Source organism: Diadema setosum, chromosome 18, assembly GCF_964275005.1.
Source record: "Diadema setosum chromosome 18, eeDiaSeto1, whole genome shotgun sequence".
In the NCBI taxonomy this organism is placed as follows: domain Eukaryota; kingdom Metazoa; phylum Echinodermata; class Echinoidea; order Diadematoida; family Diadematidae; genus Diadema; species Diadema setosum.
In genome coordinates, this window is record NC_092702.1 from 26,353,688 (window position 1) to 26,380,229 (window position 26,542).

General features: G+C 38.4%; 1 protein-coding gene across 1 annotated transcript in view; it reads right to left on the minus strand.

Annotated features, from left to right (window-relative positions):
- Positions 1–26,542, minus strand: part of LOC140242063 (uncharacterized) — a 219,312-nt gene that overhangs the window by 71,093 nt on the left and 121,677 nt on the right. The window contains exons 11-13 of the mRNA XM_072321825.1: positions 19,561–19,719; positions 16,353–16,515; positions 13,977–14,248 (exon numbers count right to left, since the gene is read on the minus strand). Coding sequence (XP_072177926.1) covers positions 13,977–14,248; positions 16,353–16,515; positions 19,561–19,719 — 594 coding nt within the window. The remainder of the gene's footprint in view (positions 1–13,976; positions 14,249–16,352; positions 16,516–19,560; positions 19,720–26,542) is intronic.

Consider the following 26,542-nt stretch of genomic DNA (forward strand, 5'->3'; position numbering starts at 1 on the left):
AATCATAATAATTTAAAAAGAAAGTATGGGAACCATTGACCATCAAATGATTTGACAATGTCTCACTGTCAATCATTATCAATCATTCCTCTGTTCTTTTATTCTTTATTGTTTGAATGATTGACAGCAAAGATATTAATGGAGGTTTGTCAATTTATGATAGAAACATATGAATCATTCTCAGACTAACTACTAAATACAATCCTGACCCTCTTGGGCCCACTAAAACAAAGCATGCTAGTGAAATCTTATGGAGTATCATTTTAGCGCTAATGAAAGGGTTAATATATCCCAGTGAAGACTAGACCCGAGTATACTCCGGCAGGTGTCTATGGAAAATCAACACAAAAAAAAAAAAGCAAATCAGCTCCTCCTCAGCAGACTAAATGTACGAGGGAGCATTTTTCTTTTTAAATTCAAAAGGCTGCTTCAGTTAGCACCAACCTCATTCACAATAGAGTGAAAACTATTTCTACCCTTTGTTTGTTTGCTTGTTCTTAATTATCAGAAATATATATTTTTGTTATAACAGGCAGAAGAAACAACTGATTTTAATAGAGTTGCATCGTAATATAGAATGAGCCCTTCATAGTGATAAATGTATCTTGTACTCTATTTAGTTCATGCTGTGTGACTATTTCTTCTATAATCATTATATTCTTTTTTTTAATGTTTTGCTATCTGGCCCGATTCACACTGAAATCTGAGTGACTTCAGATTAAGAAAACGAGGAAGGGGTGGGGCAGGGGAGGGAACAGGAGAACATGGACAAAAACAACAAAGTCGCTAACCCCAGAGAGTCATTGAAACAAAAACAAAAACAAATAAAAAGAAAGTTCCATGTGGTTGCAGCAGTTCCCATTATAACAAGATATGATTGGCAGATAGAAAAAAGTTAGTGAGGTACTATTGTCAGTATTGGCTAGATGTACCTGAAGGGACAGAGCTTAAGACACGTACAGAGGAGATGAAAATATGGAGAGTGGCAGAAATATCATTCAGCCAAAGAGCTTTAGGCAACTGTACAATCAGATATTCTTGCGCTACACAGTGCTTGCATACTTCTAGCTTCTCTGTCATCCCCCCACTTCATCTCCTAAAAAGGTCACAAAATACAAAACTCTGAGAACACCACTCCACCCATGATATCAACATCCCATCCCTTGCCAGCTATAAAGCCATCCTCCTCTCCGATCTTCATGTTTAATTCAGTTTTCGCACTTGAACCTTTCCCCAGGGCATGCTTCATCACTCATGTGCTATATATAAAAATATATCCAGTGATTTTTACAGGGAAATCTGGAACTCAAGCTCCTTTCAAGAAAAAGGAAAAGAAGCAGACGTAAAAAAAAAAAAATAAAGATGCACATCTTCCCAGGATTGTAAACCACAGCCACTCAATGCAAAAACCACAGAATTTTAGATCTTCAGACAATCTGTTTCCACAAGCTTACAATTTCCTTTTCTAAGAAATTGGGTACAAATGTGAAATACGGACACTTTGGGAATCTAAAAATGAAAATTATTCATAACCACTGACAATGGGTCACTCAAGTAATCTCTATAAGGATGGGTCCTAGATAAAATGTGACCCTGCATCACAAAACCAACTAGAAATGTAGCTACTTCGACTGGTATGCCTCCGCCATAATGCATGATTCTCCTAATACATGTACCTAATCACGCTACTCTACCAACAAAAAAACCCACTAGAATTATCACTGAAGGTGATTAATACCCCGCCCCTAGTGTTGCTTTAGAGTATGTGATGTCATGAGGGCAATGACGTTAATAAAATAACTAGAAATGTTGCTATGGCTACTAGTATGCCTCCGCCATAATGCATGATTCTCCTAATAGGTCTATATAGTACATGTGGACAATGTGTGATGACAGTTTCACATAATTGGCAAAATATTAAAATGACATGTTTGTTACAAATGTGTTGAATGTTCACATTACTTGACCTAGGTTTAATTGGATGAATGGGAGAGGATGTATTTTGGGATTTGAGGACTTTTACTTGACTTTGACCATTTTATAAGTTTATGGATTGAGTAATGTTCAAGGTATTGAGAAAAAGTGCAATTTCTGTATTGAACAGTAAATTGTTACCATTTTCTCATGGCCTTTGACTCTTGACCTTCGACCCTATGACCCTAAAATTCATAAGAGAATCACTGTCAGGCAGAACATGCATAAATATGTACTAAGTTTCAAGACAACTTGAGCCACTTCCAAGATGGAGGAAGAAGCACTTTCACTTGACCTTTGACCTTTTGACCTTTGACATTTTGGCAAAAAAAAAAAAATAACTCCCAGAGAATCTCTATTGGGTAATACATGTATAGCACAAGTTAGAAGAAAAAATCCAGCAGGCACTGCATAACTATGAGGGAAATAGTTTAATTTTGAAGAGTTGACCTTGACCTTTGGCTCAATGACCACAAATTCCCTAGATAATCACCGCCAGTCAGTACATGCATATACACTATGTTCCATGAAGATACATTTGTACCTTAAACCATTTTCAAAATATGGAGAAAAAAGTGAAATTTTAACATTTTCATGTGACCTTTGACCTTTGACCTTAGACCTCATGACCTGAAACTCTGACCAGAGAGTCTTAATTGGGTAGCTACTTGTATACACTAACTTTCAAGACAATATCTTCAGGCACTGCACAGATATGGGGGAAAGTGAAATCTAGAGCATTTGACCTTGACCTTTTGACCTTTGACCTTAAGCATGTGCACCAAAAAATTGATAGGCACAACTTCACCCCCTCATACACATACATGCCAAGTTTCATTAGGATACCTTAAAAGGTTTTTTAGTTACGCTGTCCAGAAAATTTGATGACGGACGGACAGAAGGACGGACGGACGGACGGACAAGCCGAAAACATAATGTCTCTGGCACCACTTCATGGTGGAGGCATAAAAAAAGGTTATAGAAAGAATGCTGAAAATACACGTTCCCATTCATTTCATGATCCCAAACTTAATAATAGTGTAGAAGAAGAATACCTCTTTCAGAAAACATGAAAACCTCAAGATTGACTTGGTTGACCCATTTCATCTTTTTGAGTCCTCACATATAAAATCAAGTGGTGCGACTTTGTGTTGGTTTTGTAATGCACGGTCACAAATGAGATAAACCAATCTACTTTCCTTTTTAACCCGTTAAGGATGAGTCACGAGTATACTCGGGCAAATGTCTATGGGAAATGCATGCTGTAGCAAAATCAAACCGTCCTCAAAAGGTTAATCACAAAAGTGATACTGTTCAGATCTTGTATATAGCCATATTCGTATCACAATTGTTTTAAGAGTAATCCTTTGCTATGAAAATATGCAGTATCATGGCAAACAATTAGAGAATTATGTTGAGCATGTGTTTCCACCGCACTAATATTTATGGAAATACTTGCATTTACTACTGTAATAAATACTATTAGAGACAATGACAGAATAGTGCTTTTATCTGCTTTCGCTGAAACAATGACAATTACTTACAATTGTAAGTTATCTTACCCAGGAAATTGAGGAGAATATATTTCCTTGTACTTTTCATCCCTTTTTCCCTAGCCTGTGTATAGATTTTTCTTCCCTATTTCTCTTATCTGCTGACCATTTGTCTTGGTTTTTTATTTTATGATACATTTTATTGATGTTTAAATATATATTTTATCAAATCATTCTAACACTGTATACCCTACATATCCTCGACGGTCACACGAACCAACAAATCACTCGATTTGGGGTCAAATTTTCGATTTTGAGATTTTCAATCATTTCGATAGTAGACATTCCATACTACATATTCTGAAATTCTCAGTGTGTAATTTGGTGTAATTTTTACGTAGTTATCACTTTTGTAGAAGTATGTAATTCCATTTGTGAAAATTATTTGTTTTCCCCAAAGACGCGTGTGTTAAACAATCAGGTGATTCGACGGTTCGGTGACCGCGCGTACTAGTACGCGCGGTCACCGAACCGACGAATCAGTGCGCATTGACTTGCGTGTAGTTTTTGAGATTCAACAGTTCATTGACCGCACGCACAGTGCGCGTACTATGTAATACATGCGTTGACAATGACAACGCTCAATGTACATGTACATATGAACACACATGGAAAATGACAACGTTCTTTGCAGACCGAAAATACATGCATGCAGCTCTTTGACGATTTTGCCGCTTATTTGTTAACAATACAATTCGATAAAAACTTCACAAGTTAGAGCGAGAATTGAAGTCTGATGTACTACAAAAATAATTGGAAATTATAGACATGAAAGTGTAGCAACCATAAGTCAAAAATGGGTTAACTTCAAACGCGATTTTCTCGAATTGTCATTCTTACGCAAACCTGAGGGATTCGTCGGTTCGTGTGACCGGCGATGATATGTGCATGTACTCCTCTTCTCAATATCACCAGTAAACCTCTCTCTTCCTTTTACTCTTCTCCTTAACTCTTCATGTGCCATGGTGTAAACCCCCTGTGTGCCATGTTATTCTGAGACACCAAGGTAGTCATGCTTTGAGAAAGAATTTTGTTTTTCCAATCTATATAACTTCTAAGATTTCTGTTAAGCTTGACATAAAGTGAGCAAGGTTGTAGAGAAAATGCCAAGCTTTGCTTTGATATAAATTGTATCACAAATCTATGTTTACTTTTTCTTTCGAATGACCAGTAGCTATATTACTGTAAAGGCATGACTTTTGCACATGAAACAGCGACAGAAACTTAGAATTTACAAGCAAATCTAGTTGGAAACAACGCTTGATAGTCAATCACCACATAGAATGCAAGCTGTATGTAAGAGGAACAAAAGCGAGAGAAACGGTTTCATTGTACCGTGGCATTAGGCGATTTATCTATCAGTTTGGGCGGGTTTGTGCGTTTGAACAGAATATGCGAAGTTGGCAAGCTGTCGACTGAGTCGGACGCGCAAACATGGCACATAAAGACTTAATTTCAAACTTTAAACTTTACAAATTTTTCAAACACCATTGTATACTGAACTTGAAAAGCACTCTGAGAGCGCAGACCTCCCCCAAGCAGCTACTTTCCACCGGTGATCTTGCTCTTCCCAAAGAGATTTTTCTCCTCTCCACCACTGGGGCTCTTTGGGCTCTTCCATAGAGATCAGTGATTTCCACACCCATACTGTAGGTATACATGCTGAAAAATCGCCCAATTTCCCGACATAGAAGTCTTTGTTACGTCATAATCCCTCAGCTGCATGGCGCGCCTCGCCCTAGCAGAAACTAAAGCATGCACTTTAGTGCGTGTTTGAAAACATCAAAAATGCGCAGCTTCAACTCCCAAGTTCATTGACCCTACCTGTCAAAATAACAAAAATCCTTCATAAATTCACCAAAAATTCTCGGCTCACTGCCAAAATTTAATTGTTTGTTACTTGTGTCATTCTCAACCTTTCCTGCAAGTTTCATCCAAATCCGTGCAAAACTTTTTGAGTTATTTTGCACAAGGACAAACAAACAAACACACAAACCAATGGTAACGAAAACATAACCTCCTCCCTTGGCGGAGGTAATAATATGCTGTATAATTCGTCAGGTTCTTGTCTTCGCATATTTTGCGAGTCAGGTACTATTTGGGAACTTAACAACACCCAAAATTATCAACTCTGACCTTGACATGAGTGTGACATGCATGCGTACATGCATGTCTCACTTCATTACTGTACTTCACAATTGCAAATTTAACCACTTGCGAAATTGTTGGGAAGATATTTGCAAACAATTAGATTCATTACTATAATAATCGTGGCATATACAGTACTCTGTGGTTTATGTTAATGTCTATCTGTATTTTTCTCTCTGTCTTTGCCTTGTCCATACTAGCTGTTTTTCATTTCATTCCCTTTTTCTCATTATTTCCCTGCCTTCTTTTACAATATTTGTTTGATTTATCTTTTTTTGTGCTTTTGCACACTTTAAAGGACAAGTCCACCTTCATATACATGTGAGTTGAGTGAATGCAGCAATATTAGTAGAGCATATCACTGAGAGTTTGAGGAAAATCGGACAATCCATTCAAAAGTTATGAATTTTTGAAGTTTCTGCTCAGTCACAGCTGGATGAGAAGACTACTATAGGCGGTAATGTCACATGCATACAACGGTATTTTTATAAGGAAAATAAAAAGAGAATTTCATCAAACTTTACTTTTTCAATAAAGCGCACATTTCTTCGACTCGTTACTGACAAATGTTAAGGGAAATATTATTCCCCTTGCCTTCTGAAAGAGAGAAGTCGAGTGTTCTTTTGTTATGCGAGAAAAGTGAAAATATGTTGAATTTTCTTTATACTTTCTTTGTATCAGTGTACTCAAGTGACATCACAACCTATAGTAGTCTTCTCATCAAGCCCTGACTGAGGAGAAACTTCAAAAATTCATAACTTTTGAACGGGTTGTCCAATTTTCCTGAAACTCTCACTGATGTGTTCTACTAATATTGCTGCATTCACTCAACCCACATGTCTGTGAAGGTGAACTTGTCCTTTAAACACATCTAATGTGACTTTCTGTGTTTTTCTATACATCTATCACTAAACATCTTTCTCCTCTACTGTCTCTATTTCTCTCTATCTTTCACCCAGGTTATATCAGAAGCTGTGATTCTCACAATACACTGTCCTGGGACCCCACGGGCTTATGATTCATTCATGACGGCTGGACGGACAGATCATGCTGTTTAATCAACGTCCTCCTTCCGGCCAGTGTACGGTTGTACCTCTCCATCCCCATCCTGTCCCTCACATCGCTTCTAACTCCCTCATCCCTCCGCTCTCACTTCTCTTTTTGATTTGCAAAAAAGAGTGCGCAAAACCTTCAGACATTTGCATCTGATTGGTTTCAAATCAAAACCGATTCGGAATTCTAAAGCAGTTTGTAGCTCTTGAAAGGACATCGGATGACGAGGAGAGAGAATGGAGGAGGGAGAGAAAAAAAAAAGTACTTTCACAAGGGTGCTGAGCAGGAAGAAAGGGAGATAGAGAGGGGGAAAAAAGAGAGAGAGAGGAATGGAATCTAAGTCAAAACAGCGCCCTCTTTGTATTGAGTTAACACAAGCAACAACAGGGTGCACTTTTCTAACTCTATGCATTCTAACACTCCAAGCCTTGTTCTCATTACCTCCGCTAAAGAAGGTTTAGGTGATCATTGACATTAGTTCGTCTGTTTGCAAAATAACTCAAAAAGTTGTGAACAGATTTGAAGAAACTTGCAGGAAGAGTCGATAATGACACAAGGAACAGAAGATTAAATTTTGGTAGTGATCCATGAATTTTCATGGATTTTTTGAAGGGATTTTGATCTTCTGGCATATAAGGTCAATGAATGTGGGAGTTCAAGCTGCACATACTGGAGTTTTGCACACGCACACTAAATTGTGTGGCATAAACAAAAGGCTTCTACATGTTTACTGGGAAGTTGCTTGTGTGTATGGGTGGAAATGAGTGGCTGGCTTGGCGAAGGTCTATGATCTCCTAGTGTTTTTTTACAAGTACATTGGACGTTAAGTGGCTTAACTTACATCAATGTTGCACTATATATCAGATGTATGGCTTGCACAAAGTGAAATGTCTTAACCCATTATGTGCTATAATTGGTTGATTGATTTTATTCATTTCTGAATTTATTTTTTCATACATAAATGAAATACAAAGTCAATTGAACAACATAATTGAGCACAGTATAATCTGTGACCGTGAATTATTTCGTGACTGTGTGACACAATTTGTGACCGTGAATTATTGTGTGACCGTGTGACACAATTTGTGACCATGAATTTGTGAGCACAGTATAAATTGTGACCGTACATCACAAAACCAACAAAAAGTAGCACCCCTTGATTTTACATGAGGACTCAAAACAGTGAAACGGGTCGACCAAGTCAATTTGAATATTCCGTATTTTCTGAAAGAGTTTTTCTTTACAATACTGGTAAGTTCAGGATCATACAATGAATAGGAAAGTGGGTTTTCAGCAGTTTTTCTACAACCCTTTTTTTGGTAGAGAAGTGTGATCAGGTATGTGTTAGAGGCCCCTTTCTATTTCTTGAAAATCCTTTCCACACTCTTCACTTTCAACTCTAATAACTTTTCAAAGAATAATGCTACTGCTTTGAAAGCTGACATTAATCATGGACAGAATGTGTTGATAGAGTACGCTAAATTTCAGCTTAATCTAATATCTAATAATCCCTTGATTGTTGTTGCCACGGGGGTTTACATCCTGTTTTTTTGTCCCATTCATCGCACAGCTAGCACGGCGTGGCAAAGATTAAAGTGCTTTAATAGAGCCTGCACTTCAGAGCCTCTTTTCTCAGTTCACACTTTTCCAGAATATGTGATTTCTTTCCAAGATTTATATTTAGGTTAGTAGAGACCTTTTGAATTGAGTTATACACCATTTTAAAGCTTGGAGTCTCCTCTTTCAGAATCTACTCTTAACTAAAAATCCATGTCTAGTGACTTTTTGTTGGTTTTGTGATGCAGGGTCACATATAAAATTGGATATTTCAGTCATCTCAGTCATCTTTCCTACTGAAATTCCTCAATGCCTCAGCAACAGCAGCAGCTCTTAAGAAACCGCTTTCATTATAACCATGACAACTGTTACCGTCATTACAACTTCCATTCATCATCTTCCTCGTCAAGTTCCTTCTACACATTTTCTTGAAACCTTGGCAAATTTACCGCTTAATGTATTCTTCCATAGCACTATCCGGACGCAGTACAACAGATATACTTCAGTAATCGTAGATCTCTTCTTGTGACAACACGCATGCCAAGCTATAGAAGACAAGTGTTAGACTCCCCTATCACATCGAGACACAAATCCCTGCATGGATGCAAATCAGGTGCAGCAAATGAATTGCTTGGAAATGGGAGACACAAGTTTCCAGGTCCTCCTCGGCCGGAACACACCGGACGAGGATCACACAGCCAGGGCATCTCGGGGCAAGACACTCCCTTGGAAGTTCACTGGCGTAGGGTTCCGGTCACACGATCAATTTAATGTAACACTATACATCCCCTGGCCTTGGAACGATAACGCACATGGCCCACACAGCTGCCTTTACACCTGGGCTCAAACTGCTAGCCACATTCACCCAGCACTTGAATACCAATTAGACTCAAATGGAACTCTATCTCAGAAGAAGGGCTGAACAATCCCAGTAAATGGGGGGAGGGGAGTAATACCTTGACACCTCACTAAACTATAGACTTTGAAAAAAAAAAGGTTAAATCAACATGAAAGCAAAACAAAGATATCAAAACTCTGTCACCATAAACTTTGCAAATATTGACTTCTAAAGTAAGCTCTGCCAAACCCACACACACAAAATAGATCACAACAAATTTCCTAAGAATGCCATTTGTTGACTTTCCTTTTTAGTGCTTTTATTAGCAAATGTAAATTCTAGAAAGCTGCCAGCTGGCATCCAATTTCCCCTCTTTGCCAGTGTTACAAAGGATGCAAGCCCAGAACAAAATACATCTATAGCTGAACAATACATAACCATGAGCAAAAGCAAACATTAAGCAATTCAAAAGTTAAGTTGCAAGATTTCCACAAAATAATGTATGACCTTGCTTCATGAATCAAAGAAGATTATTGATCTATGAAAATCAAAGTTATTTCCAATCTGAATTTGAATTCATCATCAACAGCTGCACATTTATCACACACAGGTATTCAAATAATGTGACCTAGGAATATGACTGATCGAGACCGAACACGCAAGTTTAACACTGGAGGAGTTAAATTGCATGACTTCCTGCTGAGGACAGAGACGTCATCGATAACGTCGATGGCTCGTCCATTAATACGGCCACATCCTCGACTCCGCAGCGAAATCACGGCGGATCCGCATTCATGCCGGCACGTGGGGAACTCAAAAGTGGGCTGCGATCAAACATTTGGAGATTGCACCTCAAACACTCACGCACACAGTGGTACACACACTGCACGTGCGGCAAGAGCTCAAGTGAGGCAGGCTCCAACAAATTCATAACCCAAAGGCGTGAAACACCATATTCCACGGGGATGTCGTCCAGCATCGGGGTCATTGTTGTCATCGCTGTTTTGTAGTGGCCACTATTGTTGTTGTTGTTGTTGTTGAGTTACAACCTTACAACAAGAAATAGACTCAAGATGCACTGTTATACAGTGGCAAATCTGCACATGTTGTACACACACATGTACAACATTGCACTCTCGTAAAAACAGCCCAGTATCAATCTGACACTGCATCATTCTATATATTTTGTGGATATTCTAAAATTCCACTTTTCTCTTTAACTCTTCTATGTACCACAGTATAAACCCCATGTGTGCAACATCATTCTGAGGTTCTGCGAAGCTGGCATTCATTTTTCAAATCCATGTACTTTTTAATATTTTTGTTATGCTGGACATGCAATAAGCAAAATTGTAGAGGAATTTCCAAGCATTCCTGTGATGTAATTTCTATGACAAATCAATGATAATTTTTTTCTTTCTTTTAAATGACCAGTAGGAACATAACGGTATGGGCACTGATTTGGCATACAAAACAGTGACAGAAACGTACAATTTACTTGAAAATTGAATACTAGGGAACACTGCTTCATATTCAATCACCACAAACAATGCAAGCTACATGTAGGAGGGATGGCAAATCTCGAGTAAAGTTTGCATTGTTCCGTGGCATTTGGCAATTTATCAATCAGTTTGGGCGGATTTCCGCATTTGGGCAAAATATGCAAACTTGGCACGCCGTCAACTCAGTCCCGTGTGCCAACATGGCACATAAAGAGTTCAAAAGAGCTGTTGTTAGAATTTGACAATATAATAAACACCAGTATAAACAATCCATGGTTCTGGGTTTATAAAAAGCTATTGGCAAGCATTGTGAGTTATAATCTGGACTTCAGCATTAATGATTACAGCAATTCATAAAAGCACACGTGATGTTCTAGCAAATTTAATGTCAACCTCCACTCAGATCCAAAAGATATTCCATCACAGCAGTACCTCACAATGTACATAAAGGACACTTTCTGATCTTTACCTCCATACCTGCCCCTTCAATTCACTTTGTCTGACTACTTCTCTCTCTCTCTCTCTCTCTCTCTCTTGAATGATCGGCCAATATGCACAGGATTGTGTCATGCTCTGCTCTTGTGCTGAAATAAAATTTTTCATCACCATTCTGGCAATTCATTTGGAGCATAGGCACACCAATATTACTTCCTACATGAGCTAAATAAGCCACGCCATTCATCTTCTTGATGATGACAATAAAAAGAAGGGAACCATTTTTTTTTTTTTTTCAAGTGCGAGGAAGAAGACTTGATCATTCGACAAGAAATTTTCTTGCCATGTCACTATAAAGTGCAACGCCAGTAAACTTTGACAGAAAAGTCAAACTCTAACACACGAGGGCGCTGTAGGGCCACAGCTGTGCCATGGATAATCGTACACACACCCTGGGAAACCATCACAATCAGATCATCATCATCATCACCATCATCACCTACAATTCACACGTCACAACCCACAACACAAACTTTATGGTACGGGTACCCTCCCCTTTATTATTACAGCATCTTTGGAGTCACTTATATAACCCATTCCATGCTGAATTCTGAAATACCCATAGACTTAATACGCAGGCCACCAGGTTCCTCTATGGAACAGGTTAACAACTGCTGAAAGAGGAGCTTGAAATGAGCAGTACAAGGGTCATGTTTTCTCTTCATACATGTACATGTATATACTGCAATTACAGCAGATTTTTAGAATGCCTGTGTGATCTTTCCTTGAGTATGTCACGCATCTTTAACATACTAATAAAAAAAAACACCACTGGGTTATATGTGACCGCGCACCTCAAAACGAACATAAAGTCGCACACACTGATTTGGGGTGAGGACTGAAAATAAGTGAAATGGGTCAACCTAGCCGAATTTGACTTTTTCATATTTTCTGAAAGAGCGGGTCTTCTTTTACATTATGCTAAAATTTGGTATCATAAAACGGGCAGGAAAGTGTGTTTTTTAGCAGTTTATCTCGAACATTTTTGGTAGAATAGTGTGATTAGGTGTGTCTTTAGAATCCCTTTTTCATTTCTGAAAAACCTTGTCCACACTTTTCACTTTCAACTCTAATAACTTTTGAAAAGATAGTGCTACTGCTTTGAAAGTTGGCATTGATTATGGACACAATGTGTTAATGAGGCATGCTTAATTTCAGTTTAATCTGATAATCCCTTTATTGTTGTTACTCTGGTGGTTTACTTCCTGTTTTTTGTCCCATTCATAGCACAGCCAGCAGGGTTTGGCAAAGATTAAGTGCTTGAATAGACACTGTACTTCAGTGCCTCTTTTCTCAGTTCACACTTTTCCTGAGTTTGTGCTTTCTTTGTAATATTTAGATAGGTTAGGAGAGTCTATTTGATTTGAGTTATACATCATTTTAAAGCTTAAAGTCTGCTTTTTCAGAATATGGTCTTAACTAAAAATTCATGTCTGGCGACTTTTTGTTTGTTTTGAGGTGCAGGGTCACATATTATATCATCAAACTTGGTGTAATAAACCCCATTTACTCAAATTCATATTGTTTGAATGCTGCTTTAGACTGACTCTGACTTGTTAGAAACAAAGCAGGGCTACACCGTTCTTTGACTGGGCTTAGTTGTTCTTTGATGTGCTTAAGGATCTTAAGTGCATGTCTGTCTGTCTGTCTGTCGTGTCCCCATTGCGATGTGCTAAAAACATCTCAATGTTTTGCTTGGCAGGAGCACATAGGAGGGAGAAATGAACCGGGGCCAATGCCATGACAAGTGCAATAAATCTCCGATGCGTCATTGCCGTAACCACAGGCATACGCCAAATTCCTACTATGCTACTCTCTATTAAATGCTTACTAAACTACTGTCCAACTTTTTGTATGAAAAATAAAACAACCAAGCTCACTCAAAACAAGCATATGAATACTGGGACTAAGAGTACAAAGAGGGTAATTCAGAGTTTTATTGTTGATATCTCTCCAAATGGATTTATATATTGCAGTGTATATCAGCTACATATCTATATACTGCTGTATATGCCACCTCAACAAATTTCATCTTAACATTCATTATTAATAATACATGCTGTCGTCGCAGCATTACCAGTAATTGACATATATTTTCCCTTTTACTTCTTGTTTTACCTTTGTTCCTGTTTGCTATGATCTTGAATCTATTTCCCAAGTCATTACCATTTGTTGCAATTAATCACATGATGAGTTCAAACACACTTCAAGACCATCTTAGTGGCTCGAAAAAGAAGCAGAACTCTAATATAACTGTCTCTAATGGGTAAGAGCAATTGGTGCAAAATGTCTGTGTGTGTGGGAGTGAATTGTGGAATCAAACTGTTGTGCAACTACAGTGTAGGATACTGCCCAAAAAAGTCCTCTGTTATACACAATTAGAAATGTACAAAATGTAGGTGAGCTTTAACAAACAGCACTCACAGCTGTAAATATAACTTGACAATACCAGATGGCACATACAGTATTTCATATCTTAAATTTGTCAAAAAGGTTAGCTTGCTTTTTTTTTTACATTGATTCCTTTTCCTAACTGACACATCAGGATTATATGAGATAAAGTATGAGATATAATATGAGAGGAGCATTAAAGCATGGCTGGCCTGAACAACTACCCTCACGGTACATTTGTATATGTATCAAATTCAATCAACTTGAGTGTACGCATGATGTTATCATCAGCCAATTGAGTGTCCAAAATTAATACAGACATATATTCACACACAGACACACACTTACTTTAATACACATGTATGCATGCAAGTATATACAGAACACAAACATACAAATTCACAAACACATCCAAACACACACTTTGCAGCGTTTTGGAGGGGAAGCATTGAATCGCATGCCTACCTCGTGACAGCGAAGCTCCAGGTCCCGAACCGATTTCTTCTGCACCGCCACGTGATCGCTGGCTGCATGGGTCATGTGACCCACGTGGCGGACGTAGCTGGCCGGGGGCACCTCGTTGAAGAGCCGGAACGCGGTCTGCGTCAGGATGCAGGCGACCTCCTCGGGAAAGTTGAGGAGGCGGCTGCAGCGTGAAAGTTCTTCGTGGTATATTGCACTTGGCGTGAGAAGAGACTTGGCATCCAGGACGGGGGAGTCGGAATAGGGCACTCGGTCTGTCAGGAGGACGGGGAGAAAGAGAAATTGGGAGGAGGGGTCGTCAGTCATAGTGATGTCATCAAGGGTGATTGCAGGAAGCAAGGTTTTGACCTCCCTCTGTACACTTGGGAGTTTAAAGTCCTCTTGTAAGCTTATGTAATAGATATAAACTCACTTTGTGCTGTGACCACATTTTGCCATTATAAGATGACACATCATACCACGTAAACACCTGTTATGAAATATTCCTCGCAATTGCGAACAACAGGATCAATTTCCTTTCTTGTTATATATTTTATCTATACAAATCTGTTTATCTTTGTTCCATCTTGTTTTCCAGCTGCTTTCTTTCTTCTAAAATGTACCTTCTTCTACAATGTACCGTCTTCAACAATATACCTTCTGTTGCATTCTGTCAAGCACACTGTAAATGTACAAGAGCTAAAAATTGACTTGCTATGCTAAGCATCTAAAACTTTGAGACAGAATTCATATAACCTAACATGCTTTGAAATAGTAACTTTGCACATCTGCTATGAGGACATATTATTACAAAGATTTCATGTAGGCATACATTGTTTTTATGGAAGCTAATATTGATGTACACCAGCATTGTTGATATACATGTATATAAACTGCATTCTTCCCCCCCCCCCCCATATTTTGAGGGTTTTTCTTTGGCGAAAAAGTATAGATAAACACTAATAAATATTGTTATCCATAAAATATCTGTCAAGTCTGAACTCGCCCTAAATTCCTGTGCTGTTTCTTTTATCAGAAGAAGAGACCAGAAATCACAACTTAATACACATCTATTCTATACCGGCTGATGATGAGCTGATTTTGCTATATAGCACACATTTCCCACAGACACCTGCGCAAGTATACTCAGGACTACAAAGTCTTTAATGGGTTAATCTTTGAATGAGTAACACGCGCTGAAGAAAATAGAAAGCCATTGACAACAATGCCCTTTGAGGAAACACTCTCCTTGAAGTTGGGAATAAGTTTTTAACCCACTGAGGATGGGCTGATTTTGCAGCAACATGTATTTCCCCACTGACAGTTGCCAGAGTATACTCGGGACTTATCCTCAATGGGTTAATAAAGATGCACGCATGTATAACTGATGGCTGCACCTCATGTGAATGGAGCTTCCATCATGTCTACTGTGATCTATGTCTGATGTGTACATGGCAGAAATGCGGAAGGGAGCGCTACAATGCGCGTGCTCATTCATGCAGGACAGTGCTCAAATGTGACAAGCAAGTAGAGACTGGGGGAAAGATAGCTGAGGCAGCAAAGTTCAACAGGATATTTGTCTCAGGCATGAAAACATTTGAACTTCATGTTGATTGTTCTTGCAGTGACTAGAAGGAAAAAAAAAACATTACTCAGGTATAGAAAATCCTCAAGTTGCTGTTATGTTTCCAAGTTTCATCATCTTGCACGAGCACAAAAAGAAATTCATGCAAATGCACCTCGTTCCTGATTAAAACAATATACTGTATTTCATAAGGTTGCTGCTCTTGACTGAATGCAGTTGCACTGAACATACTGTTTAAAGCAAATTGTTATTAATTACACCATTTATGCCAGTGATATTTCAAAGGCGATGTAAAACGAAGAAACATGTGCTCTTTTACTAATCCATTGGACAAAATTGCTGGTTCCATAGATATCAATATAAAATTGAGATTTGTTTTTAAGTTTCCTTTATTTTTATTTGATATTTTTGAAACATAACACCACATGAACCAGTGGCACTTTTAACACTCGTGTTCCATTTCCTACTAGCAGGGTTCAAACACTGTATTTTCACACACCATTTTTCACGTTAATGATATAAATAGTGCTTACAAATTGGGCGTTAGCTTTTAATCTCTTCTGACGCAAGGCGCGTTCATGTCAAAAGTGGTGGCATAATATTTTCTTTGTTATACTCTCTTTGATGTGAAGAAAGGAAATCGATTCTAAACACCATCAAAACGTAGCTGGAAATACATCATTGTAAGCAATACCAGCGATGCAAGCGACTACAATGTACATGTACGTACTTAAACTTGGCAACTGTTTGGTCCTGAAACTGGTGATAAAAATTCTGTTGGCTTGTCAACTTACCAAGGCTGGGCGTGGACGGGGCTGAGGCGGTGACCACACCATCGGGGATGCTGTCCGAGACGGGGTTGGAGGACGATGCCTCCTGCATGTTGGCTGAGAGGGCGCCACAGATGGCTCGCAGCTCAGCCAATGAGAGGGGCTGGAGGGTCCAATGGGGCTTACCCTGAATCAATCATACCAAATTAGTGCCATATTAGATTTCTTCTTAATAATTGCCACAAATATGTCGGAAATGTCTGCCAATAGCAATAAACTGCAGTCAACAGTGGAATGTCTGGCCTTCGCAGTTAATCGCAGTAAACTCTGCCAGCCTATCCATTGACATCTACCCTAAACCACAGGCATCCAATCGCACGCTGAAGGTTTGAAATGATGTCCCCCACACTAAAAAATCCTAAACCACAATATCATCACTTGTAATCCACCCTTCTATTTTGTATGAGCAACTGTTCCTGATGAAAAGAACTGAAGAATTCAGTACTTGCAGAACTTGATGCTATCATTTTAGGATGTAAGGCATACATCCAGTCATTTTTTGAGTCTGAAAAACATTTTCATAAAGTAGCAACTAACAACAAAAGCAAAAATGGTATTTTTGTGCCCCTCCTTGCTTATTAAGGTCCTATCTCCCTCCTGCCATCATCCCCCCCCCCCACACACACACACACTCTTCACTTCCAGTTGTCTCCATCCAGAGTGACTTTATACAGTGTGCAAAAAAAAAAAAAATAAAAAATAAAAACATCCCACCCCTTACTGCCCCAGACCCTCTGCCTGTCAAAAGTGGCTCCATAAATGGGCACAGGGCAAAAATGAAAGGGGGCCAGGGACAGAATTCCATCAGAAATATTTGTACTAATTGTATTCTCCTCCATGTATGGTTAGTTGGTTGGTTGCTTGTTTGTTTTCGGGCAGACATTTAAAAAAAGATGAAATAAAGATTGACACTACCTCTGATAAAGATTGATGCCAGTTATCCATGCGGACATAATCAGTCACAATAAATTTTTTTTTGTCTTGCAGTTGTTGAGAATTCTCCTTAGTCCTGTACATACTTCTGAAGTGTATATCTTCAAAGCCATTGTGGTGTTTTTTTTATCTCACAGTTGTGGAGAATTTTCACTAGCCCTGTACATACTTTTTAACTGTATATTTTCAAAGCAATTGTGATGTTTTCATTTTACAGTTGTAAAGAATTCTCACTAGATGTGCACATAAGTTTGAACTGTATATCTTCAAAGCCATTATAATGTTTTAATCTCACAGCTGTAGAGAATTCCCACTAGATCTGTATACTTATATACTTCTGCACTGCATACAATATATCTTCAAAGCCACTGAACTGTAGGAGTGCCAATAGCGATTTTATTAGGTGAATGCAATTCAATCCCAAAGGGTTAGCATTAGACATGGTTGGTTCAATGACACGACACACATTATATGAAGTAATGACATTTAAAATACAAGTACAAAAAATCAATAGGTAATGACATTTTCTGGACTGTTTTGTTCCATAATGTATTCAGTTGTCATGTCTCCTTCACTAATACTGTATAAGCTGTTATTCTCGCGAGGGTTTAATTTTCGCGAATTTCGCGAATCACAGTTGGATCCCGAATTTAACAACACGCGAAAATGTCTCCATGCACTGTGTTAATAGAGCATTAACGTAAGCGTCAGTGTCGATTCGCGAAAACAACATCGCGTGAAAATGTCTATGACCTCGTTATCCGCGAAAATATCTGAACGCAAAAATAACAGCGTATACACTATACTGGCTTTGAAAGGACATGAAGTGTTTGAACCTTTTCATTACATAAACGGAAGCAACCCACTGCAGATGCCTGGTCAATTTTTACATCTTCGGTAGTTAGATGATTGCATAATATTTAGCCTATAGGAGTGTTAGTGCGAGGCTTAAGATTAATTTGGCATTCATGCTATTTTTGCTATTTTCCCCATCAGGCAGCGATACTTAGAGGACAAGTTCACCTTCATAGACATGTGGGTTGAGTGAATGCAGCAATTTTAGTAGAACACATCAGTGAGAGTTTGAGCAAAATCGGACAATCCGTTAAAAAGTTATGAATTTTTGAAGTTTCTGCTTAGTCACGGCTGGATGAAAAGACTACTATAGCTTGTGATGTCACATGAGTTAAACAATATAAAGAAAGAATAAAGAAAATTCAACATATTTCCATTTTTCTCGCATAACAAAAGAACACTCGACTTCTCTCTTTCAGAAGGCCGTGGGAATAATATTACCCTTAACATAAGTCAGTAGCAAGTCGAAGAACTGTGCACTTTATTCAAAAAGTAAAGTTTTGTGAAATTCTCTTTTTATTTTCCTTATATGGTTGTACGCATATGACACAATACACTGTAGTAGTCTTCTCTTCCAGCAGTGACTGTGCACATACTTAAAATATTCGTAACTTTTGAACGGATTGTCCAATTTTCCTCAAACTTTCACTGATGTGTTCTACTAATATTGCTGCATTCTCTCAATCCTTGTGTATATGAAGGTAGACTTGTCCTTTAAGGATACTGTCTAAGCAAGATATTTTCGCAGCATGAAATTTTCGCAACTTGTAGCCAAATGTCTTTTTCGGGGCATGACATTTTCGCAAATTGCCACTGGTATTCAATGCATACATGTATCAAGTTTAGACAAGAACTTTCGCATGCATTTTGATTTATGAATTCTCTCTCTCACGAAATTCATGAAATTAAACGGCACAAGAACATTTCCGGTTTTACAGTATGAAGTCTATCTTTGATCACACCAATCCATCCATGAGTACATAACACTCGGCTTTAATATAGGACTCGTTTTTACGGACTATTTCAACAAGTTTTAGAACTACAAGGCTGCCTTACATGTACTCTCAGGAACAACATACCAGTACATACATTACGTGTACATTATATCAATCCTTAGCGATTTAGCCCATCATAAGCATTCACAAGGATGCAATGGGGGATCTAAATAATAATCTGCAGAGGTTATCACAGGGTTTATCTTTTTTTCTTTTCTTTTTTTTTCATTTCAAAAACTCTATCCCACAGATGCACAGTGATTTAAAATGATTTTCATCATCAGCAGCACACATGGTCCAGTCCTCATCATGACAAGGAGAAATATACACTGACTAATGGCTCAAGAAAAATGGAGTGCAATGTGGCACCAGTAATTTTGTTTCAGTACCTGAAACTCGACTACGAGTAGGCTGCTGAGAGGGCCGCTGTGGCAGGCATCTATGTGCCAGTTCTTGAGCTGGTCCGTGGGCGTCGACTGGACCACAGCCTTGGTCGAGGTGCTCAAGAGAACGATGTGGTGGCGGTTGATGCACAGTATACGGTGAGCCTACAAGGGGAATACATATTTTATGTTGATATACATACCGATAAATTGATGAACGTATAAACAAATATTGGAATAATTAATAGAAATATATATACAGACAGACAGGCATGGAAGTAGATAAATAGGCAGATACTCAGTAGATGACAGAAAGAAAGAAAGATAGATAGATAGATAGATAGATAGATAGAGGAGGCATATAAAGTATTCAAATCTCAGAAAAACTCATAGTGATCTTGATTAGAACTGGTTCACCTCGACCAAAAATCTCTCACAAAGTTTCCTGGTTTCCAAACAGTTCACAGAGCAAACTGCTTGTCTGGTCACACTGATGATCCACCACAACACAACACACAGTTAGTAACACTTCCATGGAAAAGTTCACACCTCAAAACTTTTATAACTTTGATACCACACTTTTATATCTCAGAGTAAACAGCTCATAACACAGGCTGCCTTTATGGAATGTTAGTACACACCTACAAAACACTGTAGTCTGATCTCTAGACACATCTCATGCCCTTGTGTGATTGAAACAGTGATGCATGGTCCCAGTATATACATTTGTCTACAACTGGTGAATGCAACTTGCAGTAATATTCATTTCTAGAAACATTTACTGTAAATCATGACCATTGCCATGGAGAAGATGCATCTGAAACTCATGTCGTTTACATTTCAAATACTAGTAACAGGCTCATCCAATAAGATACAGGCATGAAATATAGACAAATATGAACGTGGCATCTTCTATGAAAAGCTTTTGTCAATTCCCCCCCCCCCCCCATAACCTTGAACCAAGATAATTGTGTATATAACAAACAAAATGATCCGATTTCCCTGAGCAACAGTGGGGTGTCCAGAGACATGTTTGCAGCCTCAATTGTGACCACCTCGGAGTTCAGGTCATTTGGGTAATAAAGGGTGACTTGGGTCAGCAGTGGTGGAAAACAGTGTTTGCTTGACAAAGAAATCAAACCCCATTGACATCTGATAGATATTGGCATTCTCAGCATGATTCCTCTTTACTGCAAGGGATCACATGTCTCGCACATGTGGATGACATAACTATATAAAGAACACACACAAAAAAAGTTAATTCTGCAATTATTCCATTGAACGCTGTTGAGAATGGCTTTCAACCATTCTTTCATGCAGAAATGGATCTATAGGTCCCACTTCTTCACCAATTCGGTCAAAACTGAGACTGCCCACTTAAAGCCTGCTGGGTAGTGCTCATCAGGGAGAACATACAATGTACATAACGATAATGTATGTCAAATAGCATAAACACAAAACAAAGCAGTTTGTCTATAGTGTTGCTGTCTGCTGGCTGGCTTTTCCCTGTAAAGTGTTCTTAAGTTTTGAATGTGGATAGGGTCCACTTGAAACCACAGCAGATAGGGGTATGGGAGGGGAGGGTGTCTGGTACCCCAATCGGTGCACAGCTCACACCTACACAGTACATGCTTCACCCCAACCCCATCATAAACTGGTGATTCATCCCCATCATACACACTGGAATGTGTAAATATGTCAAGTGCGAAATTCACGAGATTGCAACCCCTCTTAAAAAGGTTATCACTGACTCCAGACCAAAACTCTTCAGCCAGTGCCAAGACGGAAGATGATAAATTCTAGTTTTCTGCTCCTTCTCCTCCGTTCAAAAGGAGTGATATGGGCTCAAATTCCTGAAGCCACTTTATTCCATTGACCTAGACATTAACAGTGACCCCCCCCCCCCCCTTTCCAGGATGTACAGCGATGATACTCTCGAGTATAAACATATCTTTTTATCACTTGTGCTGCCTATCAAGAAGATATATTGACTGAATGAATTTGGGGTAAACACTCAGCAAATTTTCACTGCAAATATACAGTATATCTACTGCACAGATATATATGCTTCAATTGTTATTGTTTTTATGATAGCTGGATGCAAAAATTACAAGTCTGTGTACTACCAACTCACAGAAAGCAAAGGGCTACCTACACAGTATGTTGCACAATATGCTAAAAATGTAACTGCTAAATATATTCTGAAAAGATGCAATTCTGACTGAGCATCTAGCCATATACCTTTTAGAACTGCACATACTGCAATGTTGAATAGATGTGAGTTCTGATTATATCCATGTGTATGTCCCCTCCCCACCCCCATGTGTTGTATAAAATGATGACATGGATCCTAATAAAATGATTGGCTGAGAGCAATCATGTGACCAGCCTCTAATTTTGCCTAAAATGCCCAGCAGGCATGACGTTTTACCATTGACTGCATACTAGTAACTGGTACTAATGACCGCTCAGAGATACGCACATGACTGTGGCTTGCAGTGATCACGCTCAATGACATCGCAACTGCATACTGCAGCAATTAATGTGCATTCAGTAAGTTACAAGCACATGTTCAATCAAAGCAGTACTGTAAACGAGTTTGTGTTTAGCGCCAGTGTGTTTGGGGTATTTTTTTTTTTTTTTTACATCTTGGCTTTTTCAAAGGTTAGTTCTACATGTACATGTAGCTGACCAGTATATTATCAATAAACATAAGGTAAATGAAAAAATAGTTCATAGAACTATTTTTTAAAGCTAATAATGCACAGGTTTAGGTTTGGGACATTAGTGGAGCTGCAACTCACTCAAATACCCTCGAGTGCGCTGCATCTATACTAATGCCCTCTCACCTGTGCATTATTTGCATACTATCATCACATTACTTTAATAAAGTTGCATATAAGTCAAGCATGAAAGCAGGCTTTCATATAGTTGTAGGATTGAAATATGGAGAGGTGATTATCAAGTGCCAGTGAGCAGAAATATGCTATGCCACAGTGTGAACATAGCAAAAGATGGGACAAAAGGGATGGCTCTATGTACAATGTGTATTAACATTGCATTGTTTTGCAGGCAAGTTTGAATTACAGACCTTTGATGTCACAAACACAGGTCTACAATGTATCCAAAATGAATAGATGAGCATCACTTGTTAAAACCAGAAAGAGAGAAATAAAAAGATATATTGAAAGAGATATAGATGGAGAGAGAGAGAAGAGATAGATAGAAGGAATGATTGAGAGAGAGAGAGAGATCATTAGGCCAAATCATACGAGATGGTGCTAGCACCGCTAAACGCCTCACCGCAAAACCCACACAATGGACCTCGACCTCATACACAGCATTAAGTAATGGGAAGGCATCCTCCAGCAGGGCAAATAGCAACCGATTATTGCCGTTCTCAAGGTAAAACCTCTAAAAGGACTACCGCCCGGACTGGCATCTCCACTCCAAAAAGATGCACCAATTAGTCGAGCTGACATCTTGTCCCTGCAGTGTCTATTTGCTCCACGTCTGCAGTGCACGGATTTCTGCCAAAATTTTAGATGGCCTCTTGTTATTGGAGGAATTAGCCGCAATGCAAACTCCTCTGGGCTTGGTGTAAAAACTGATAAAAGACTGCAAACAAAGGGTGGTTCGACTCATGGCATTGTAATTTTATTGATGATCTATCTGAGATTTGTACTTTAGAATGTTACCTTGGGACATTTGTTCCTGGCAACAAATTACATGGTGGGTAAACACGGTATCAAGAAAAACTCCACTGACAAACGAGTTCTACCCTACCCCTAACCCCTCCCCTTTCCTATTATGGGTAATGTTCCATTTATGCCTGTGTAGATACATGTAGCATCCCATTCTAATGGCTTAAATCATTGTCCGAGTTTGAGTTTAGATTTAAGAAAAATATCAAGAATGTGCTCCAGCATATACAGAAAACTTCTAAACAATGGTCACATATCCCCTGCACAGTACTGGGCACTAATCATGAGGTATGGTATTTTGTACATAATACAATAGCACTGCTGCAAATAGATTTGAAACTGGGACCTTAAATAGTAGATTTCATATTTTAACTAGCCCACTGAACTAACTTACTAAATGTAATTCATTTTTCTTGTGGTAGGAAGTAATTAAAGAAAGACACTACATATATTCAAAGCATAACATTGGTGCATGCATAGGCTGGCTCTTGTATTTTTCCACTAGGAAAATTATAAGTTAAAATACATGAAAAAAGGTACATTATACATGTTGGTTCTTCTCTAATTTTTTTTTCATTTCTTGAACCTGATTACAGCAAGTGCTTACATTTTATTATTTTATTTCATGATTCTAAATCAAGTTCTTTTACTATGCTTTATTGTCTAAAAAAAAAAAAAACTCTTAGCAGCTTGTGGCCATTAGGAAAGTACCCATTAAAGTCAATACGCTCCAGCATCAGATTATTGTTTGTTGAATGAAGTTTTTATTTTTCCCCATTTGTGAAAATAAATCACTCCCTTTTAATGAATGCAACTAATCATTAGCTGAGATGGGCCTGTCCTCGGGGAAATACACTGTATAGCCTGAAAGCAGAAACATACAGGTGTACACACAGCTCCACTAATGATCAAGTAGAGATTGATATCATAAACTTATGCAAAACAAGGTATGTGTATCTGTTGATGCATAATGAGATATCCATGATATATGGAACCTTTGTATTGGTATGAGATATGAGGGAAAAACAACAAATAAAACCCCCTGAAAAATTACCCAGATCATTTGCCTCTTGACTGTCATGATCAAGATTCAAAAAGTATGCAATCCCTCTCCATTTTTTCCTTTTTTTCCTTTTTTTTTGGGGGGGGGGGTGGTGCTAAATATGTATACTTTTTTTTTAAATACCAAATATTTGTTTGAAGTTCACAAATATTTGATGGACAGGTCATGCACTTTGTGACATAGCTATTGTAATTGGACATTGTTTACTATTAACCAGTTGAGGACAAGTCCTGATCGAGTATACTCGGGCAGGTGTCTATGGGAAATGCATGTTCTATCAAAATCAGTCCGTCCTCAACAGGTTAAAGGGACTCATTTCAGTGCCTAAACACTGAAACTCAAAACATGTTTAGAAACGCATTTTGGACGCATGATTACAAACAAGCCCTTTCGAAAGTCTGAAATCCCTCACTGAGTATCGCACTTCAGCAATGATGCATACCTTTAGTATCTATGATAAACTTGCTAGTAACCCCACATTGGATTACTTAGTGTTTGATGACCCTGCTGGGAAGAGATACAAGGTATAACCATCTGCTACATGCTCTGATTCCACTGCCAGAGATACACATTTGACCCTGTTCTCTCCTGAGCATCAAATTTTCTGAAAACAATACTTCCTGTTGATTAGGTGGGCGTACATACAATGCACATTCCACGTTTGCATACATGTAGCATGGCTAAAAATCAAAGTTGGAGTGAGTGCTGGTGGCTCATTGCCTGTCACCCATATCAACCAGTCTGCTTTCAACCTTTTTGCCATCATAATCCTAATTACATTCTGCATCTTACAGATATTAATTGCCTAATAAATTGGCCCTGAATGGGACTGTCTCTTCTTTTCACCTGAGTGGGCATGTCTAGCAGGCAGGTTAATTTAAACGGTAATTCATCCAAAAAAAAAAAAAAAATCAACACCTTTAACCTTGTCGAAATTGCACTGCAATGAGGTCTTTTGATTAGACAGCAAATGCTGCAGAAGTCCTGTTTGGGCCTAAAAAGAAATAAAAAAATTCAAATTATTTGAAAGTATTCTGCATGGGAAACATCCATGATAGAGCCGATTCAGCCGTGACTTTGAAGATAATGAAGTAGAAATCAACGCAATTGCAAGGATCTGAAATGCTGAAGGTCTTAGATTCTAAACAGTTTATGGTTCACAGTAAACTTTTAGATACAATTTTTTTTTTTTTTTTGTATTTACAACTTGCAGTGTTATCTCTCATAGCCACAATTTTTGTACACATCTATAAGGCCGTGGTCTTTCATAAATGTGTCCAAGATAAGATGCACTGTGAAGACTAATGTAAGCCCGGATGTCAAAGAAAGCTGGTGTTAAAGTAAGTTTACAGGCATATGAGCAAGGTGGATATAACAAAGTAGATTTGACATGTAGGCCCTACTATAGTCTACTACGCAGTACATATTGCCCACATTTTGCACAATGCTGAAAGCATAGTGCATGGGAGGGGGGTGATGTGTATAATGTACTGTGTTTTTTTGATATGTCCATCTTCTGTGAGCCACTATTATGTATCATTAAATAGAATACACTTTAAATCAATCCTGCATACAATGAATTGCTTCAGTTATGTGTAGCAATTCTCTACGACACAACATATCACTTTAAGAATATTCCTTCCATAAAATCAGACTGGGTTCTACAAGATATATCAAAATGGTATTAAAAGTCTAATAAAAGAAAAAATATGACAGCACAAATTTTCATATTAAGAATGCATGTGTATCTGTGGCATCTCAAAATCTTTAAGTCACATGAATGAAATATGCCTCTGCTGTTTTATCTACAGGGGCAAAAAGATGATCAAATACTTCTCACAAGCATCAGCAATTTCTTGCATTCTTCAGGATGGCTCATATGTCACTGAGCATGGGTCTTCTGATGAAAGCAAATGTAGACGAATCCCTAATCAACTAGACAAACCTGCTGCTATCGAAGACGAATATCCCGATTAAAAGTATTGCTGTAGGCACACAAATTCAAACCATGGTGCATAGACGTAAGCCCCATTTTAGGGAATGGCTACCCAGTGGGGACAGTGCCATTACAGATCAAATTCCAGTGGGACCATGCAGTTTATGCTGATGTCATTATTAAACACTTGTTATGCTCTCTTATACACTTTGTCAGCTGTCCCATTTGGATACAAAAAAAAAGGAAAGAAACATGCCTTTGAGATATTTTGGTGCGACTATACAT